Source organism: Aspergillus steynii (assembly GCF_002849105.1).
Source record: "Aspergillus steynii IBT 23096 chromosome Unknown P170scaffold_9, whole genome shotgun sequence".
Classification (NCBI taxonomy): domain Eukaryota; kingdom Fungi; phylum Ascomycota; class Eurotiomycetes; order Eurotiales; family Aspergillaceae; genus Aspergillus; species Aspergillus steynii.
Genome location: NW_020194406.1, coordinates 1289108 through 1305002, shown reverse-complemented (window position 1 = coordinate 1305002; position 15895 = coordinate 1289108). Strand labels below are relative to the sequence as shown.

The window sequence follows — 15895 nt, the reverse complement described above, 5'->3', positions numbered from 1 at the left end:
GAGCGAGATGAGCCGTCAAACCCGAGTTTTACGGGTTTAACCTACATCTCCCTGATTCTTTCTTTCTCCTAGCTAGTCATCGAAGCTGTTACCGAGTGATTTCATCGATTCCACGTAGACTTGAGTCTAGGAATTAACAGTTTAGTAGGTCGACTTAGGCAGACCTTGGCAGAAACCACGGAGTTGCCTAGAGAATGAACCATCACAATGTAACGTAGCTCTGACCATACCATGCACAGACTAATTGAAACTTTGGAATTATAAGGCTTGGAAATACCTTAAAGCTAGTGTTGAACTGGTTAGCGGTATACGGCCAAGGAAGTATATTTGGCAAATTGTAGTGGGTCATCTGATATGACTGTGCTTGTAATGTCAAGGATCCTGCCCAATCGTTTGAAGGGAGCGTCTCCCAGTTCCTACCTATATCTTGAGACAGTAACCTGCATAAGCCTGAGAGTGCGCTCATTCTCCTCATTCCCCCGTTTATAGCCTTATCAAAGCAAGAGCCTTAGCGGCATGCTCGTCGCCATCATCTCCACCTTTCTATCGACTCTCTGCCAACAAACCATTGGCCGCTTCCTTCCCATCAACGTGGACCATTTCCCCATCTTTCACCAACAGCCGGTTATGGACGACCGACAGGACGTCTCATGTCCTCCTCTGTCGACGACTGAACGGACCACTTTCAGCACTGGGGGATGCGTTGTCTACGGCTACCCCTCGACTGGCGGGATTCTTAGAAAAAACGCCGACCTTGTTCATATGCTCTTCCTATCACTCCCCCGCTCTCATACAACGCAGCGCTCGCCCAGCGCCGACGAAGAAGACAGATTCTGCGATCTCCTGCGACGGACCGGTGCGAAGTGGTGGCCGAGTAGGCAAGATTTCGCCGAGGCGCAGATCGGACTGAGGGAGATGACGGAGGAAGAAGAAAAGGTGGTGGTATTTGGGTGGCCGGCGGATGGAGTGGGCGTGTGGGTATTGAGGTTTGCGAGTGCCGATCACCTGCCCAGGGGTTATGGGAGGATGTATTTCGCGATGGATATGGAGGAGAGGATACAGATCATGAGAGAGTATGGAGCTACGTTTGTGGGGGATGTCACGCAGGTGGAGGAGCTTTATCCATAGCATCATGAGACTACAATCCAGGCCATCCACTATCGACGAATTCATTCATTTCGATCATTGATTTGTTCATCCATTCATACCAAATAATAAATAAATGATTAGATATCTCATGTCTTTCTTTATTAAGAATTAAATAAACCATTTTTTATATTAGAAAATATATTTTATAATAATATAAAGTAGAGAATACAAAGAAAAAAAAGTATAATGCTATATTTATAGACGATATCACACAGGTAGGGAGCTTTATCGATATCCTCATGAGACCTGTTGCTCTGTTGGCCCTCAAGGAACTGAGATACGCTATTGTCAAATGAACTATACCCATTATGCTCTTGACCCCCTGATTCCTTCTGTATTCTAACTAGTCCTCAATCAATTAATTCATGAAGCTGTTCCCGAATTCTTTCATAGATCCCGTGTAAAGTAATGCGCATACAATCCCTACCTCTCTAAATATTCATTTCTGACATTTTACTAAAGGTAGCTCCCCTCTCAGGAAATAAGGTACCGGAGGGGTTGCTTGTATAAAAGGATCAGTATTCCATTTGATAGTAATTACTATGAAGTTACTACGAATATACTTGTTATTTAAGGCTTATTGGGTATTTTAAAATAAATATTATACCTATTAATATTATTTCCGAGACTATCTAAAGGAATTATCATTCCAACTTCTTCACTTATTACCTATTTCACCAACTAAACTTGGTAAACATTCGAGCTATATTCTAAAGATCGACAATATTCGTAATGCTATGAGAGGCAGGCTTGAAGTATACCTAGCTGGACTTTTCTCGGCTTGTTTGGCGGGGGTCGAGAAAAGCGTGGATATAATATCCGACAGGAAGTAAATTAGAGTCCTATGTGACGCTGTATAAGTTAGTAGGTTAGTTTAAGTGAATGTACCACTGAGTAAGGCATGATTTCGAGATCTCATAGTAGAGACTTGTTTGGAGTACCACCCCAGAGCAAAGACCACAATGGTCAACATGGAGCAAAAGAAAGTCAACAATGGACCCTGAACTAATATTTCAACTAATATAACCAGCAGCTATCCAGCCTATTCTTGGCACATTTTCATACTGCCGTTTGTGACCGCAGGAATTTGGACAAGGAAGTCATGCACCAGCCACTTGCTGAGGCATAATAGCGAGTCACCTGATCGGTGCTGGTGCCAACAAACGTGCTGGAGCCCAAAGTCCTTGCACTGCCACTGACTCTCAAGAGGGGATTGCTCCGCGTTGGCTACCCAGAATCGCCAGCTTCATCTGCCTACCATCGCATTACTCACCTGTCAGTCTCGACTCCGAGTCGCAAATATACGTATGTGTTTGTGTTTATATAACAAAACAACAACACGCTGGATTGCCGGCTAGCTTACCCCGGACTCCGACGGTCAATCCCCAGCAAGGCAGGATTCCCAAGTGAGCGCAATGCCAAATAAGCCAATGTACCCTCCTGCTGGGCCGATGGGAGCAACGTCCAGACCTAGGCAGTATCACCCGTCTAGAGAGCCAAAGCCGTCGCTGTTAGTAAAGAGAACGATATCCGAAGACTGCACAAAAGTCTCAGACTCTGACCAACCGCGCAAATACCACTGTCTGCTGAAAGAAATCGAGCGGCGAGAGAAACCACATCTTGATGTTCTGAGGCCACTTTCCGTCCATATGGCCCACGTTGGTGGTAATGGTTACTCTCAGCCTTATATGTCACCACCAGTTGCAAATCACCACCCCCCTGTGCTTGTTGAGGCACCAGAATCTGGTTCGAAGAAGAAGCGAGAATACGTATGTACGCTGCCGGAGTGTGGGAAAAGCTTCGCTCAGAAGACCCATTTGGACATCCATACGAGAGCCCACACCGGGGACAAGCCCTTCGTGAGTGTAAAGATGCTTATCTGGAGACACCATGCATCTAACCAGGCGTAGATTTGCAAAGAGCCCGGATGCGGACAGCGATTCTCACAGCTAGGAAACCTCAAGGTAAGCATGCAACCTCTAACTCAAGGAGAGCCTTGACTGACCGGCCCTGTGTCAGTTTCATCAGAGACGCCACACAGGAGAGAAACCCTTCTCGTGCGACATCTGTCAGAAACGTTTCGCCCAGCGAGAGAGCGTCCGCGCTCATAAGATCACCCATCAATCAAGAAAGCCCGTTCCCCGACCGCTTCAGAGAAGCCCAAGACTACACCAGAGGCCGGATTACCCCGCAAAGATCGTCAGGCAGCGGAATCTAAGAAACTCATATGACTCTACCAACGTTGATGGAAACGGGACAAATCGGTGATGGCATGGGCTTTACGCCACAGCGGCAGCAGGAGTTTCTCGGGCAAAGAGAGATATTACTCGCCCAGCAAGGGCGCTTAAGTGACGGCCAGCTCACCCCCGAGGAGTTTGCTCAAGCACGAGCGTTGCTCTTGCTGCTGCCGAGCAAGAACAGCCGCAGAACACGGAAGACATGAATATGCACCTAGGAGCGAACATGCGACAGCCGTACCCGCAACTCTATCAACGACGCTTATTCAAAATGAACCAGGATATGGGCTGTTGGTCTAATGTTCCGATATGAACCGCCTACCCAGTGCCCGCCTCAGGCTTGGCAGGAGTACAGCGTTGCGTTTTAACACGCTTCTAAGGGCTTTGCAATAGAGGTTATGCAGCATGACCGTGCGGAGATGGGCGAGGGTGCTTTTCAGCAGGGACAAGCTGAGCCCGCTGCTCATGCCCAGGCGGCAAAGCAACAGCAACATAATACGAGGATGGTGCTGAAGCCTTTTATACCGGATCATGAGCTTGAAAGCCTCGGATTATCCGGGGATTGGTGGTTTTTACTGAACATGTTCAGTGACATAACTTCAATCCGCAGATCGATATGGGGGTCTCCCTGAGGTCTCTCAGCAGATGCAACGGGCGCCAATTTGTATTCTTCTTCACGTTAGGAATTCGGTGTTCTTCTTATTGGGTTAGCCATGGTTTAACAGAAGTCATCAATAGTTCAAGCGAATTCTCGCAGGAGGAGGCTGAAAAATGTCCCGAGTACCATCAGTCAGCGTACGGAGCCTCAGACACAACAGTGTCAGACCAGTCAGCAGCAGCCAGCACAGAATGATCAATCAAAGCTAAAGAAACGCTACGGCTCTCGCTTTCCCTCGCAGAAGGCAAGCAATTATTAAGCCCTGTTGTTTGCTATGGGTGTAGCTACAGAAAGAATCGATTGTTGACGGATATACGGTCCGATACTAGCGAGAAAGCTTTCATTGGAGAGCAAATTTTCCGTGGGCCTAATTGTCCCGTGAAGACTTGGCGTGTCAATAATGACTGACTTCGTACCTTGTAGCTCTAGTCTTTTCGAATCCTTTGGAATCTAGCAGACTCGGACGCGCTGTGTCCATGTGTGTCGCACAAGTATTGCTCAAACTCGTTGGACACGTCGATGACGTCCTGTAAGTGGCTATACTGAAGGGATTCCCCCCGGAACTCGGCCAGGAGCATTGCAGTCCTAATACTGTTCCGAATCTCGCGACCGTTCAACTTGAAGGTGCTGAGCTCATCGAGCCTTTCCAAGATCTGGTCGGCCTTTGCCTCTGGATTTGTACGGTGTAGCCTGGTGATGAAATTGGACCAAATTCGCCGACGGCTAACTTCGTCGAGTGTTGGATAGTGAAGGGTTAATTGTACTCGAGACTTGAAAGCCTCGTCAAATGTCCCGATTCGGTTCGACGTAAGGACTAAAATACCGGAGTAGTATTCCAACACCCGGAGAAATACGGAGACCAGCGCGTTTCGCTTCAAGTCCTGCTGTGTGCGCTCCTCGAGAAAGACGTCGGCTTCGTCCAAGAGAACGACACATTGCCACACTGTACCAAGATAAAGAACAGACTCGAGGTATCGCTCAACCTCCTCCGCATTCGTACCAATATCTCCGCAGGTGACGCGATATAGTGGTCGTTCCGTGAGCTCCGCCACCGACTCAGCGGTGAGGGTCTTCCCTGTGCCTGGCCCACCATGGAGGAGCAGTATCAAGCCATTCCCTTTGCCTTCTATCACATCATTTGTGTCACCAGCAGCCGTGTGCTTAGCCACGAGGGCTTTTATCAATTCCTTCTTCGTGTGTTTAAGAACGAGATGATTAAAAGCCTCGGCGTTCCACTTTATATCGCGAATCCCCTCGACGGAAACAGAGATCCACTTCTTGTCATGGAACCCAAACGCGGGAATAGTCGCGGGGAGGAGAATTTGAAACTCTTCATCTGGGGGAAACTCTTGGTCATGCTCATGTTTTGAGAGGTAAGATCGGCCTGCTGCAGGAGTCGACTCGCTATGCACATGATGATAGGTTTTGGCATCTACCATATAGCGGGGGTTCGACTATGCGAGACTTAGCAAGGTAACGATATTCCATTAGTCGAATAGGTGACATACCGTTGGAAGCTCGACGGCTGAAGGCGATGGCATGTAGGATACGAATTGCCTGCTTCGGCACCGCCAGAATGCCCTCCCTCGCCTTATTAAACGTGATTTCACATCATCGGCGACACGAAGAGGATACACAGGCAAGTCGGTTATAGGGACTTCTTCCTCTGCGTGAAATTGGTATTCGAGAGTGACCAATTCCTCCCCCCGAAAGAATTGTCCATCAAATGACCAGGTGACGGATGGGAAGACAAAGTCGTCCCCCTCCCAGTAAGGCCAGCCCTTACATAAATATGCCCGTGGCTGGCCTCCACGGCTTGCGACAATGACCTCGTCCTTCCAGAACAGCTTCGCAAGATGCCTCCGCGTCACGTAGCCTCGCGCGAACAAGTCGTCCGCCTCCTGGTACTCCTTTTCGAATGCCATTTCCATGTATTTCAGAAGATCGTCCAAGGCCTTTTCTGGCTCGTCGTCTTGGACATTAGGATGCCTCAAATGGATGTATAAGCGGCTCACCGCAGCTGAGGTTTCTTGTGTCCTTACTGCGGTAGAGATTCGATCGCATTTGATATCAATGACCTCCTCGACAGCGTCCTTGATCTTATCATCGACAATGGAAATCTCCTCGTGTTCCGGGATTGCCTCGTTGGCGTCGGCGTAGAGAATGGAGAAGTGGCGCATGAGCATCGGGTTCATCGGATGCAAAGGCGCCCGAAGAATTTCGAACTGATCTCGGGCGGATTCGTGGTAATCATCGCAATAGTAAAACTTTATCCAAACCAAACTGATGTCCTCGTGGTTCTCCACATATTCGTCAAGATCGTCAATCTGCTCCTCTCCTCGTAAATGGCTTGCCCTGCTGTCGCCGTAAAACAGACGGGGTGCGTCGAAATAGTCTGCTCGCCTGGGGTGATCTGTATGGTCCTTCTGGGCGCTGCATAAGGCTCGGTGGATGGTGAAGGGCACAAAGCTGTTCGTCTGTGTCGGCGAGGGCCTGCGTGCTTTGTGGGGACGGTCAACAGGCTCGCGATCAGCTCGTCGTTTTGCAACAAGTGACATTGTGGATTCATTTGTATTTCTGCAATATCTGGTGACAGGAGCTGAGGTGACTTTTGCCCAGCACATGTTTGCTGTGTTTGGCCGTGCTGGAAAAAGCAAGCAAGCGGGGTCGATGGTCAGCTCGCCGAGCGCCTTGCCCATGCCCAACTGCTTCATCACTTCCCGATCGTATCAAAGGAAAGACAACAGATGACAGCATAGATAGACAGCAAGACTGTTGAGGGCTCAACCGTCATTGAGGTTTATTACTGCTCATGTTAAGTACACGCGCCTTTGCCTGCTGGGAGTTCCCCTGGCCTTCACTCTCCTCGCAGTAACCCTTCGATCTCGTCCTCTGATTCAACAGAAATGGTCAACCATCGAGAGTTCACAGTATACGACTACACCGTCGGTGTAATATGCGCATTAGACAAGGAGCTATTAGCAGTCCGCTACCTGCTAGACTCGACGCACCCCGAAGTGAAAGTCCACCCGCGAGACACGAACACCTACACGCTCGGCACACTGAGCAGACACGGCATCGTAGCGACATGTCTCCCTGTAGCCGAATATGGTACAAACTCTGCAGCTAGCGTTGCCTCCCAGATGTATATGAGCTTTCCCGCGATGCAGTTCTGCTTGTTGGTGGGCATCGCGGGAGGAGCGCCCAGCAAAGAGGATATAGGGCTTGGAGATGTGGTGGTCGGCGTCCCCACCGGGACACGGTCTGGGGTTATACAATACGATATGGGAAAGGCTACTCCAGAAGATTGCTTCTTGGAGACAGGATCACTCCAAAGGCCGCCGCGGGTTCTGCTGAGCGCGATCAATGGCTTGAGGTCGAACCCGACCCTTACAATTAACCCGCTGCAGGCGTTCTTGGAAACCATTGCGCAGCAGGACCCGAAGTATGCGTTCCTGGGAAGAGAGTACGATATTTTGTTTCCCCGTGGTTGCGTGCACGCCCCATCGGAAGCAAACTGCGAGGGTCATCTTGGCCTCAAGGTCCAACGTCCAGCAAGGAGCTTCGAATACCCATGTATCCACTACGGACTTATTGCCTCCGGAAACAAAGTGATCAGAGACGCGGTCCTCCGAGACCGCTTAGCGGATCAATACGGCTTTCTTTGTTTCGAGATGGAAGCGGCTGGGATACTTAATGTTTTACCTTCACTCGTGATCCGAGGGATATGCGACTACTCGGACTCCCACAAATCCAAGATATGGCAGGATTATGCCGCTGCAGCTGCTGCGGCTTATGCAAAGCTTCTTCTCAGTCAGGTGCGAGTTTATGATGCACCATATCCTGGCGAGACGAAAATGATTGATATCCGGTGTGTTTTAACCCCGGGTACCTTTTGGCACGATTCACTGATGAACAAGAATCAGTGAGGTCCGCTCTCCCTCTTCGGTGATAGAGCATACAGAATTTGATGCATCCTTGTGCCCGGGTGCATACGACCCTTCCAATACCACACCCGATCCACCACCTTTATCACACACTTATCAAGTAACACAGCATCGAAGCCTACAAGGCATTTGGAGCAAAGCCCAGTCGTTTGCCGAGAGAAGCCGTTTGTGGAAGCCCATTCCGACAGACACCGTCCCGCTGATGACTGCACTCAAGGAATGGGCGGAATCCAACTCTTCGGCCACTCTTGTTATCGAAGCTCACAGTCCAAGCGCAGCCCAGAGGGCAGAGACCTTCGCTTTCGAGGTGGTTGCATTTCTTCAAAAGAGAGGTCAGACAGTCGTCTGGATCCTCACGCCCGAGTACGACGAGCCACTGACAACGGAGGAAGTCATATGTTGCCTCGGTCAACAAGTGCAACGGATCTCACCAAGGAATCCCACAGTTATACAAGATAACAGCATAAGGCCATCCGCCAGCCTAGCCAGAGTATTCAACGAGCTCGAGAATTCATTTCTTGTCGTGCAGGCCAGAGAAGTTACACTCGTACAGTCACTGCTTGACGCGCTCGAATCTGCATTCCATAAGCCAGGGCGGATTCTCAAGCTCCTGCTCATCAGCTACCATGTCGATATTAGCAGTCGAGCACTTGCGTTTCCCCGCGCGACTGTTCAGGTGCTTGGTTCTACATTGCCAAAGTCCAAACGCCGCGAATCCAGAGTCAGTTGGTGGGAGTGCATGGACCCTTCTCTCTAGGCTTGTCCTACAGTTGGTCGTGTCGTCGCCGCCTTGCCGCCTATCTATTCAAAACATGGCGGTCACTACCGGTGAGTAATTGATGAGCCAAGCATTACTTCACGGCTGCTTCTCATACCACGTGTCTAACGACAGCATTAATGTATGCTTCCCGTTTACGTTGTGCAGATAGACGTCCTTCTGGCATGTAAGAAGTGAGTTATAACTAACCCCTCAGGCGGCCTTCATGAACCTTGGTATTTGCGTCCAGTTACTCAACCGCATGGGCGGGCTTCGACGTCAAGGAATATAACTCCGGGGAAGGGCTCGAGCCAGAAAGGCGGCCAAGAACACAAGCTACATGAGTAGATCGATCAAACCCCTGAATGAGCTACTTATATGTTTGGTCCCCCGCTGTCATCCGTGTCATTCACCCAGTAGAACGGTCCGAGTCCTGGAAAAAGGAATGGACTACACTGTAAATATAGACTGCATAGGACCCGACTTTAGGTCCTACCTTTGACCCATGGATTTTTCTTCCGCCTTCATGCCGCCGGTGGCATTCGCTGAGACCTTCCGCCGTCAGGGTCAGGTATCAGAACCACAGTCGCGCTCTCCGACGATCTCTGCTGGTAGGGTTATTCTGCTGATACAATCCCTCTCGGTACTGAATCGGGTGCAGCAAATCTCCTCACCGTCGGCGACGCAGCGCGTGAAGAGCTAAGGCGCCATTTTTGAGCGCATTGGGCCCGTAAACTCTGGAAGTTTGTACATAGGAGGTGCCACTCTTCTCGGGCCCTTCTCGCGCGACGGCCGCTTCGCGACTCCGTTGCCCATGGAGGGATTTGAAAGCCGGAACCCGGGGATTCTGGACTGGGGGGAAAGGATTTGCCGAGGCGCAGGGTGGCCTCTAAGCATCCTCGCGGGGAGGCATGGTTTTTCGAGCAGATAACGATGCGGTCTTTCCTGTCGCTCGGCGTCTTTCCGTAGACAGTGGTACTTGCGAGTCCGGTCTGACGGGCCGCTTTGGGTGCAGTCTTCGGATATCGTTCTTTTGACGGGAATCGGGGACTGGCCCGGGGGAAAGAGCTGAGGGCGAGGGCTGGATATCTCCCGTGTCGGATCCGTGGACGTATCTGCACTGGGGTGTAGAGGTGACTCGGTTGGTTGGGCCTTCGATACGAGCGCCGGCGGGGGGTTGGGAGCGTTCAAGTGGTAGCCGGACAGTCCCTCGTAGCCAGTTGTTTTCGAGGATTCCGAGGATGGAGATGTCAGGACGCTAATGCCGAGGGCGGCCATCGTAGGAGGGGGCGGGGGATTTCTGGGGAGGTTGTGCCCGAGTCGCTAGTAGGATAGTAGCGAGTGTTTGCAGTCGCTATTCCCGTTGCCAGCATAGAAAGAGGTGCGGTCGGGCATTGGGGTTGTGGCCGTTGGCCTGTTGGGCGGCAACTCACGTTGGCGCCATGCATTAGTATGTTTGATTCGGGCACACTTCGGCCATCTCCACGCCATAGCCAAGCCCATACTAGTCATAGACAGCGTCAACATGCGTATCATATCTAATTCTAATCCTCGCCGTCATCTCTATCATACACAAATGACCGCAATATCGCCTTCGCAACCTCCACCCCGTCATGCTCCAGATGCGCCGTCTCCGCCGCGCGATCCGCGTGCTCCAAATCCTTAATCCCGCCGGCGTCCACCCGGATCTGAATCTGCCGCTTCACCATATCCTCGTCGAAGGCCAGATGCGCCTGCGTCGTGAACAGCCGATTCGGGATATACAGGCCCTGGATGGGCGTGTGGTCACTGCGGCCCCAGCACGCGATCTCCGTGTCGTCAGGGAGGTGGGCGAGGCCCGCGGACGCAGCGGTCGGGGCCGTCACGACCTGGTCTTGGTGCATCTGGTGCAGATGGACGTGGTCGTTGCGCGTGTGGAAGATGTGCTGGCCGACGGGGGTCAGGTCGATGCGGCAGTGGCCGAGTTCCCAGTCCTGCGAGGGCGCGGGACCGACGGAGCCGCCGAGTAGACGGGCTAGGAGCTGGTGGCCGAAGCAGACGCCGAGGAAGTGGAAGTCCGGGCGCTGGATCCAGAGCGTGCGCAGGAGGGAGAGCAGCTGCAGGATCCAGTCGTTGTTGGCGTGGGCGTCGTACACGCTGCCGGTGATGAGGAGGCCGTCGAACCGGTCGAACTCGGCGGCGGAGGGCATGCGCCCGCCTTGCTCGGTCACGACGAAGACTTGGTCCGTCTCGACGCCGAGAGGGGGGCGGTGCTCGCGCCCGGCTCGGCTGAAGTGCTCGTAGATGATCCGTCCGAAGGAGCCGCGCTGGGAGTATGTGTCGGGGTGAGGCTTGTCGGTCTCGAGGACCATGAGGCGGATGACGGGCGCCGATGGCGTGGGTTGGAATGTTTGATCCATGTCTGTGTGTATTGTGTACTGGGATGCGTTTGCGAGTGAGGAAAAGTCCAATTTCAATGGCAGCGATCAGACGTGGGCTTTAAAGAATGCTCGGAAGGTACGTCATTGCATCCCTTGCATTTTGTGGGCCGCCGAGAACGACGCGCGTGGAGAGGAACCAGAAGACCCTCCAAATCAGAGCCCTATGGGTACCGCCAAGGGACTTGGCTCTTGCTCTGAACAGCCGGAACGAAGCGACATCGGATTCTCAGGAACTGGCCCACTCTTGGCCGGGGGTTTGACGTCAGTCGGACTGAAATCTGCTCTTTGTCCAAGGCAATCGCCAATGGAGTGGTTTGTAGAAACCCACTCGCCTATCGATCAACACTGCTGTGGACAAGAACCCACCTGTACCTTAGTTGACCCTATATCTGATATGATGTCAGAGTAAATCGGTGAAAGTGTGCCTGTATAGCTTTATTGATACCTGCACCTGGCAGCCAGGCCGAATCGAAAGGGGTATTTCTGCATTAGAGGCTCTAGACCATTCGGCTCTGAGATAGAGGGTGGACTTACCTTAAAACCTTTCTCTACCTTAACAATCATCAAATTCAAACTCATTAACATCGGTAAACTGGACTAGCTCCAGGATAAAGCTATCGCGGGACGAATCCTGCCGAGAGAGCGAACACTCTATCTTGTACTATCTAGGGGACAAGGAGTACGACTTTGACCCACTACTACACTAATTCGTTGTATCTATGGTTAAACACCCTTAACACTCCTATCATCTCTCACCACCTGAATCCTCTCCTCATCCACACTCCCATCCAACCGACTATCCCCATCACACTCTCTCCTCCCAACCCCTTTCCTATCTAAATACACAATCAACCCAATAAACGGCAACGTCATGGCCCCCGTCACCAAACTGGCAATATACCCCTTCTCGAAATGCGGCGCATCCGTAATCGGATAAAACACCAGCGGCCACCAGGTCACAAACGCAAAGTCAAACGAATTCATGAACCCCGTCGAGATGGCCCGCAGCTGGAGATCATGGCTCGTGACGTCCGCCATCCACGAGTACCACAGGGCCTGAGGCGCGTAGGTCGTGCCCAGCAGGTAGAAGGCAAAGAAGTGGCCGGTGTCTTTGGCCGGGTTGGAGACGAGGATGGCGCTTCCGACGATGAACGTCACCCCGATGGCCACGGAGCATTCCCAGCGCGAGCGCAGCCGGTCGGATATCGCGGCGTACAGCACCGTTCCGACGATGGCGGTCGCGTAGATCCCCGTGGGGTAGTTGTTTTGCTGGATCACGGTGTAGCCGCGAGAGGCCATCCAGAGGGCCATTACGTTGTTGCTGAGGGATTGGACGCATACGGAGTAGACTGCTCAGGTTAGTTGCGATTGGAATGGAGTTTGGGGGGCGACTTACGCATGAAGATGAGGGGAAGAAGATAGAATTGCCAGCTGAGAAAGACTCGTCGAAGGACCGTCCAGTCCCATGATTGTTCGGGGACCTTGCCTAGCCGCTCTGCTGCGTGTTCCTTTTCTTCGCGGTTGAGATACCAGGCTGCTCGGTGGGCAGGGAGATCGGGGATGAAGAACCAGCCTGCACTGAGTTAGCATATCTGACCCCCTTTCAAGATCGGCTAGACTCACCGAACAACGCAACCGGGATGGTCATCACCGAAACAATGATAAAGATCCATCGCCAGGCAGGCAACCCTCCCTTGCCAGCCAAAGCCTGCAGCAAACCCGCCTGGATCCAACCCCCAGCCATACTCCCGACATGACCGAAGCAGCAGAACACAGCAGCTCGTTTCCCCAGCTCGGACTTGCGATACCACGAGCCGAGTATAAAATGCCCTCCGACACTTCAGACAGTCAGATATCTCGCCACCAGCCCCTTCAACAAAGCGACTTACTATGCAATAGCCGAAAAGCCCCCCTCGATCGCATTCAGCAGAATGACCTGCCACGCCGCCGTCAACTTATACGTGACCAGCGTCAAGACACTCCAGATAACATTGGCCGTGACGAAGACATATTTCGGCCTCAGGATCGTCAACAAACTGGTCCCTGGGATCTGACACACCGCATAAACCACCATATATGCGGTGCTCATGTAATTATAATCCTTGCCCTCGAAATGCAGCGCCTCCTTCATCCCACTGATATACGCGGACGAGTAACTGGCTCTCGTGATACCGAACAGAAACCAAATGAGCGAGAAGTAAGGCAACAACGTGAAGTCTAATTTCGAGAGAAGCGCCCGATCTTTAGTGTCATGGCCCCAGAGGACGATGGCGATTCGGTCCCGATTGAACCAGCCCATTTTGATCATGAGAAATGCCGTGGATGTCAGACGGGATGTGAAGTGGCGGTTGACAGGGAGGGCGCCGGTATAAATGCTTGGCCGGCGATGACACAACAGCGACCGGGGATGAGATGCGTCGGTTGAAATGCAGGATTCGTCGCCCTTGATGGCTTCCCCTCCTGTAGCTCGACGGCTGTCTTCCACGCGGTTGGTGATGGCGCCATGGAGCTGCTTGATTCCACCATTGATAACTCATTTGCAGGATTATCGGAGCGCTTTGGGTATGCTTTGTATATGCAAACCCTGATTTGTCAAGACTCTGTTAAAATAACCCACTATTATTGCGTAGGCATCGTTAAATCGTCAAGTGTCAGCTCATAGTCGGTACACTTAAACTCTCGATGCCAATTTCGATAAACTCCGAGGTATGTGAAGTATCATACTTTAGGATGACCGGTGCGGTGTATCTTTGACCTTTAGACCTATTCCTGCTACTGCGACTAATTTATTTCGTCACAGGAATGAAACCGGTCAAATTGCCCATTTTATGAATAGTTAGTCGTTGGTTCTAACAATCGCTACACAACTGTACACTCCAACCCAAGATCCCATCCTCAAGCGAACATCAAAACCTTACTCTTTTGTTCAATAATCCCACATTCATCTGCTCCAAACCAAAATACCTACAACTCGGTCTGCCGAATCCTAACCGGCCAGTTCTTCTGCGCAATGGTGAAATGGCTGCGATGCTCCCACTCCGTATCCGGCTTGTCGAACTCGAAGTCGAAATCTCGCAGCAAAGTGGCCGTGACTTTGCCAATCTCCGCATAGGCGAACTGTTTCCCCGGACACCCGTTGTATCCGGTCCCGAAGGTGATGAGGTACTTCTCGTAACTTGCGGCTTCGGGTCGCATCCATCGATCGGGATTGAACACCTCGGCGTCATCGCCGAAGTATCTGCGATCGCGCTGGATGACGAATGGATTGACGGAGAGGATTGTCTGTCTTTTCTTTAGCGATCGCACTGCGTTAATCAGGGAGATGGGTTCTGGCTTACCCCCGACTCAAAGAAGTGGTCACCAAGCTTGATTCCCTCTGCAGGCGCAATGCGAGGGAGGCCAAACGGCACGGGGGCGAAATATCGAAGAGATTCTTTGATCTGCAGTATGTCAGCACCTTAGACTCTCGAGCTTCAAACCAAATATAAAACCCACGCAAGCCTGCAGATAAGGCAACTGCTTCGCCTCTTCATGCTGAACAACCGGCGAGAGCTGACCAGCCCTATGCGCACTCCTCAACTCCCCCTTCAACCTCTCCATACACTCCGGATTCTTCAAGAGAAAATAAAAGAAACTCGCCAGCGCCCCCGTCATAGTCTCAGAGCCCGCAATCGTCGTCATGCCCGCAACTGCCAGAATCTCCCTCTCCTCCATCCTCTCCGGCCACTTCTGATGATTACTGATCCACTGCGACACCATATCATTCTTCAGCCCAGCCTTTCCCTTTCTCTTCTCCACCGCCGCGCTGACCGTCTCGAAGATATGCGCATGCGGCTTCAACCCAAAGTACCCCGCGAACGGACTGTGCAAGACCAGCGGATGCAGCCAGTACATGTATCCCATGACGGCCTGGTAGAGCATGAGGAACCGCATGCTGCCGATGGAGTTATCGATGTCTTTGCCGGTGCGCACGAAGCCGAGACGCTGCGAGAAAGTGAGCTCGCCGATGACGTCGAAGGCGACGAAGTTGAGCCAGTCGTCGAAGGCGAAGGGCTGATTGGAGCGAGCGAGAGTCTGCATCTGCGTGCGGAGCTCTTCGATGCAGGTGTCAACGCGCGACTCGGATTTGATCAGGTACGACAGACTGTAGCTGCTGGCTGTGATGGAGGATCGCTCGCGGTGGCGCTTCGGGTCGCACTCGGACATGGGTGTTTGGTGGTATTTGTCGGGGACGGCGAGCGCTTGGTACCATTCCCCCTGTGGGTGTGGGTTAGTTGCTGGATAGTCTCTCTGGAGGTTGTTTGGAGCTTACCTTGCGGTATGGTGGTGCTAGAATCGCGGCGATGCTGTCGGGATGGCTGCATGATACTTCGTTATGGCTGATTCGGACGAAGTCGCCTGCGTTGGGAGTTAGCCATTCCTTCGTCTCTCGTCAACTGGACGCAGCGTAGGTAGAGGAAATACCATGTTTTTGATGCTCTCGGCGCACAGCGTACTCGATGTCTCCTTTCGCGGTGTGCCAGATCTGCCAGATGGTCGACACCGACGCCAGCCACGGTCCTTTGATGTGCGCTATCGACGGTGCATATTTTCGTTTCAACAGGAACCCTATCACAACAACCAAGAGGTAAGGCAATGCCGCCTGGGCCTTTTCCAGCAATATCGCAGTCATAATCAATCGATCAACCCAACACAAATCCAAGAGACTTTTGAACACTCGAAGACAA

General features: G+C 52.0%; 8 protein-coding genes across 8 annotated transcripts; 3 read left to right on the top strand and 5 right to left on the bottom strand.

Moving 5' to 3' along the window:
• The first annotated feature begins 470 nt into the window (after positions 1-470).
• Positions 471-1183, top strand: P170DRAFT_440815 (uncharacterized protein). Its single transcript, XM_024850170.1, has one exon. The coding sequence runs from the start codon at positions 517-519 to the stop codon at positions 1126-1128; it is 612 nt and encodes a 203-aa protein (XP_024699862.1). The 5' UTR covers positions 471-516; the 3' UTR covers positions 1129-1183.
• Positions 1184-2306: 1123 nt separating this feature from the next.
• Positions 2307-3710, top strand: P170DRAFT_288329 (uncharacterized protein). Its single transcript, XM_024843224.1, has 3 exons — positions 2307-3008; positions 3060-3113; positions 3178-3710. The coding sequence occupies exons 1-3, from the start codon at positions 2565-2567 to the stop codon at positions 3415-3417; spliced, it is 738 nt and encodes a 245-aa protein (XP_024699861.1). The 5' UTR covers positions 2307-2564; the 3' UTR covers positions 3418-3710.
• Positions 3711-4084: 374 nt separating this feature from the next.
• Positions 4085-6648, bottom strand: P170DRAFT_392897 (P-loop containing nucleoside triphosphate hydrolase protein). Its single transcript, XM_024846000.1, has 2 exons — positions 5553-6648; positions 4085-5498 (listed from the first exon to the last, which is right to left on the bottom strand). Exons 1-2 carry the CDS (start codon positions 6600-6602, stop codon positions 4470-4472), a joined length of 2079 nt encoding a protein of 692 aa, XP_024699860.1. The 5' UTR covers positions 6603-6648; the 3' UTR covers positions 4085-4469.
• Positions 6649-6950: 302 nt separating this feature from the next.
• P170DRAFT_367532 (purine and uridine phosphorylase) lies at positions 6951-7973 on the top strand (the record flags this gene model as incomplete). The annotated part of the gene is made up of 1 exon (XM_024844810.1): positions 6951-7973. The coding sequence occupies one exon, from the start codon at positions 6951-6953 to the stop codon at positions 7971-7973; it is 1023 nt and encodes a 340-aa protein (XP_024699859.1).
• A 1376-nt stretch (positions 7974-9349) lies between these two features.
• On the bottom strand, positions 9350-10139 carry P170DRAFT_288271 (uncharacterized protein). The gene has a single exon (XM_024843223.1). The coding sequence runs from the start codon at positions 10024-10026 to the stop codon at positions 9448-9450; it is 579 nt and encodes a 192-aa protein (XP_024699858.1). The 5' UTR covers positions 10027-10139; the 3' UTR covers positions 9350-9447.
• A 153-nt stretch (positions 10140-10292) lies between these two features.
• Positions 10293-11147, bottom strand: P170DRAFT_450624 (type 1 glutamine amidotransferase; the record flags this gene model as incomplete). The annotated part of the gene is made up of 1 exon (XM_024851138.1): positions 10293-11147. The coding sequence occupies one exon, from the start codon at positions 11145-11147 to the stop codon at positions 10293-10295; it is 855 nt and encodes a 284-aa protein (XP_024699857.1).
• Positions 11148-11507: 360 nt separating this feature from the next.
• On the bottom strand, positions 11508-13492 carry P170DRAFT_459076 (pantothenate transporter; the record flags this gene model as incomplete). The annotated part of the gene is made up of 5 exons (XM_024851839.1): positions 13058-13492; positions 12792-13006; positions 12565-12741; positions 11978-12517; positions 11508-11557 (listed from the first exon to the last, which is right to left on the bottom strand). Exons 1-5 carry the CDS (start codon positions 13474-13476, stop codon positions 11508-11510), a joined length of 1401 nt encoding a protein of 466 aa, XP_024699856.1. The 5' UTR covers positions 13477-13492.
• A 569-nt stretch (positions 13493-14061) lies between these two features.
• P170DRAFT_513718 (cytochrome P450) lies at positions 14062-15840 on the bottom strand (the record flags this gene model as incomplete). The annotated part of the gene is made up of 5 exons (XM_024855141.1): positions 14062-14450; positions 14507-14608; positions 14664-15425; positions 15481-15566; positions 15633-15840. 5 exons carry the CDS (start codon positions 15838-15840, stop codon positions 14133-14135), a joined length of 1476 nt encoding a protein of 491 aa, XP_024699855.1. The 3' UTR covers positions 14062-14132.
• Positions 15841-15895: the final 55 nt, after the last annotated feature.

Excerpts from the sequence above, each read along its gene's own strand:
- P170DRAFT_288271 (XM_024843223.1), bottom strand. The coding sequence starts at position 10,026 with ATGGCCGCCCTCGGCATTAGCGTCCTGACATCTCCATCCTCGGAATCC.
- P170DRAFT_288329 (XM_024843224.1), top strand. The coding sequence starts at position 2,565 with ATGCCAAATAAGCCAATGTACCCTCCTGCTGGGCCGATGGGAGCAACG. Across the intron at positions 3,009-3,059 it reads ACACCGGGGACAAGCCCTTC|ATTTGCAAAGAGCCCGGATG; the intron begins GTGAGTGTAAAG and ends AACCAGGCGTAG. Across the intron at positions 3,114-3,177 it reads CACAGCTAGGAAACCTCAAG|AGACGCCACACAGGAGAGAA; the intron begins GTAAGCATGCAA and ends CAGTTTCATCAG.
- P170DRAFT_440815 (XM_024850170.1), top strand. The coding sequence starts at position 517 with ATGCTCGTCGCCATCATCTCCACCTTTCTATCGACTCTCTGCCAACAA.
- P170DRAFT_392897 (XM_024846000.1), bottom strand. The coding sequence starts at position 6,602 with ATGTCACTTGTTGCAAAACGACGAGCTGATCGCGAGCCTGTTGACCGT. Across the intron at positions 5,499-5,552 it reads CAGCCGTCGAGCTTCCAACG|TCGAACCCCCGCTATATGGT; the intron begins GTATGTCACCTA and ends AGTCTCGCATAG.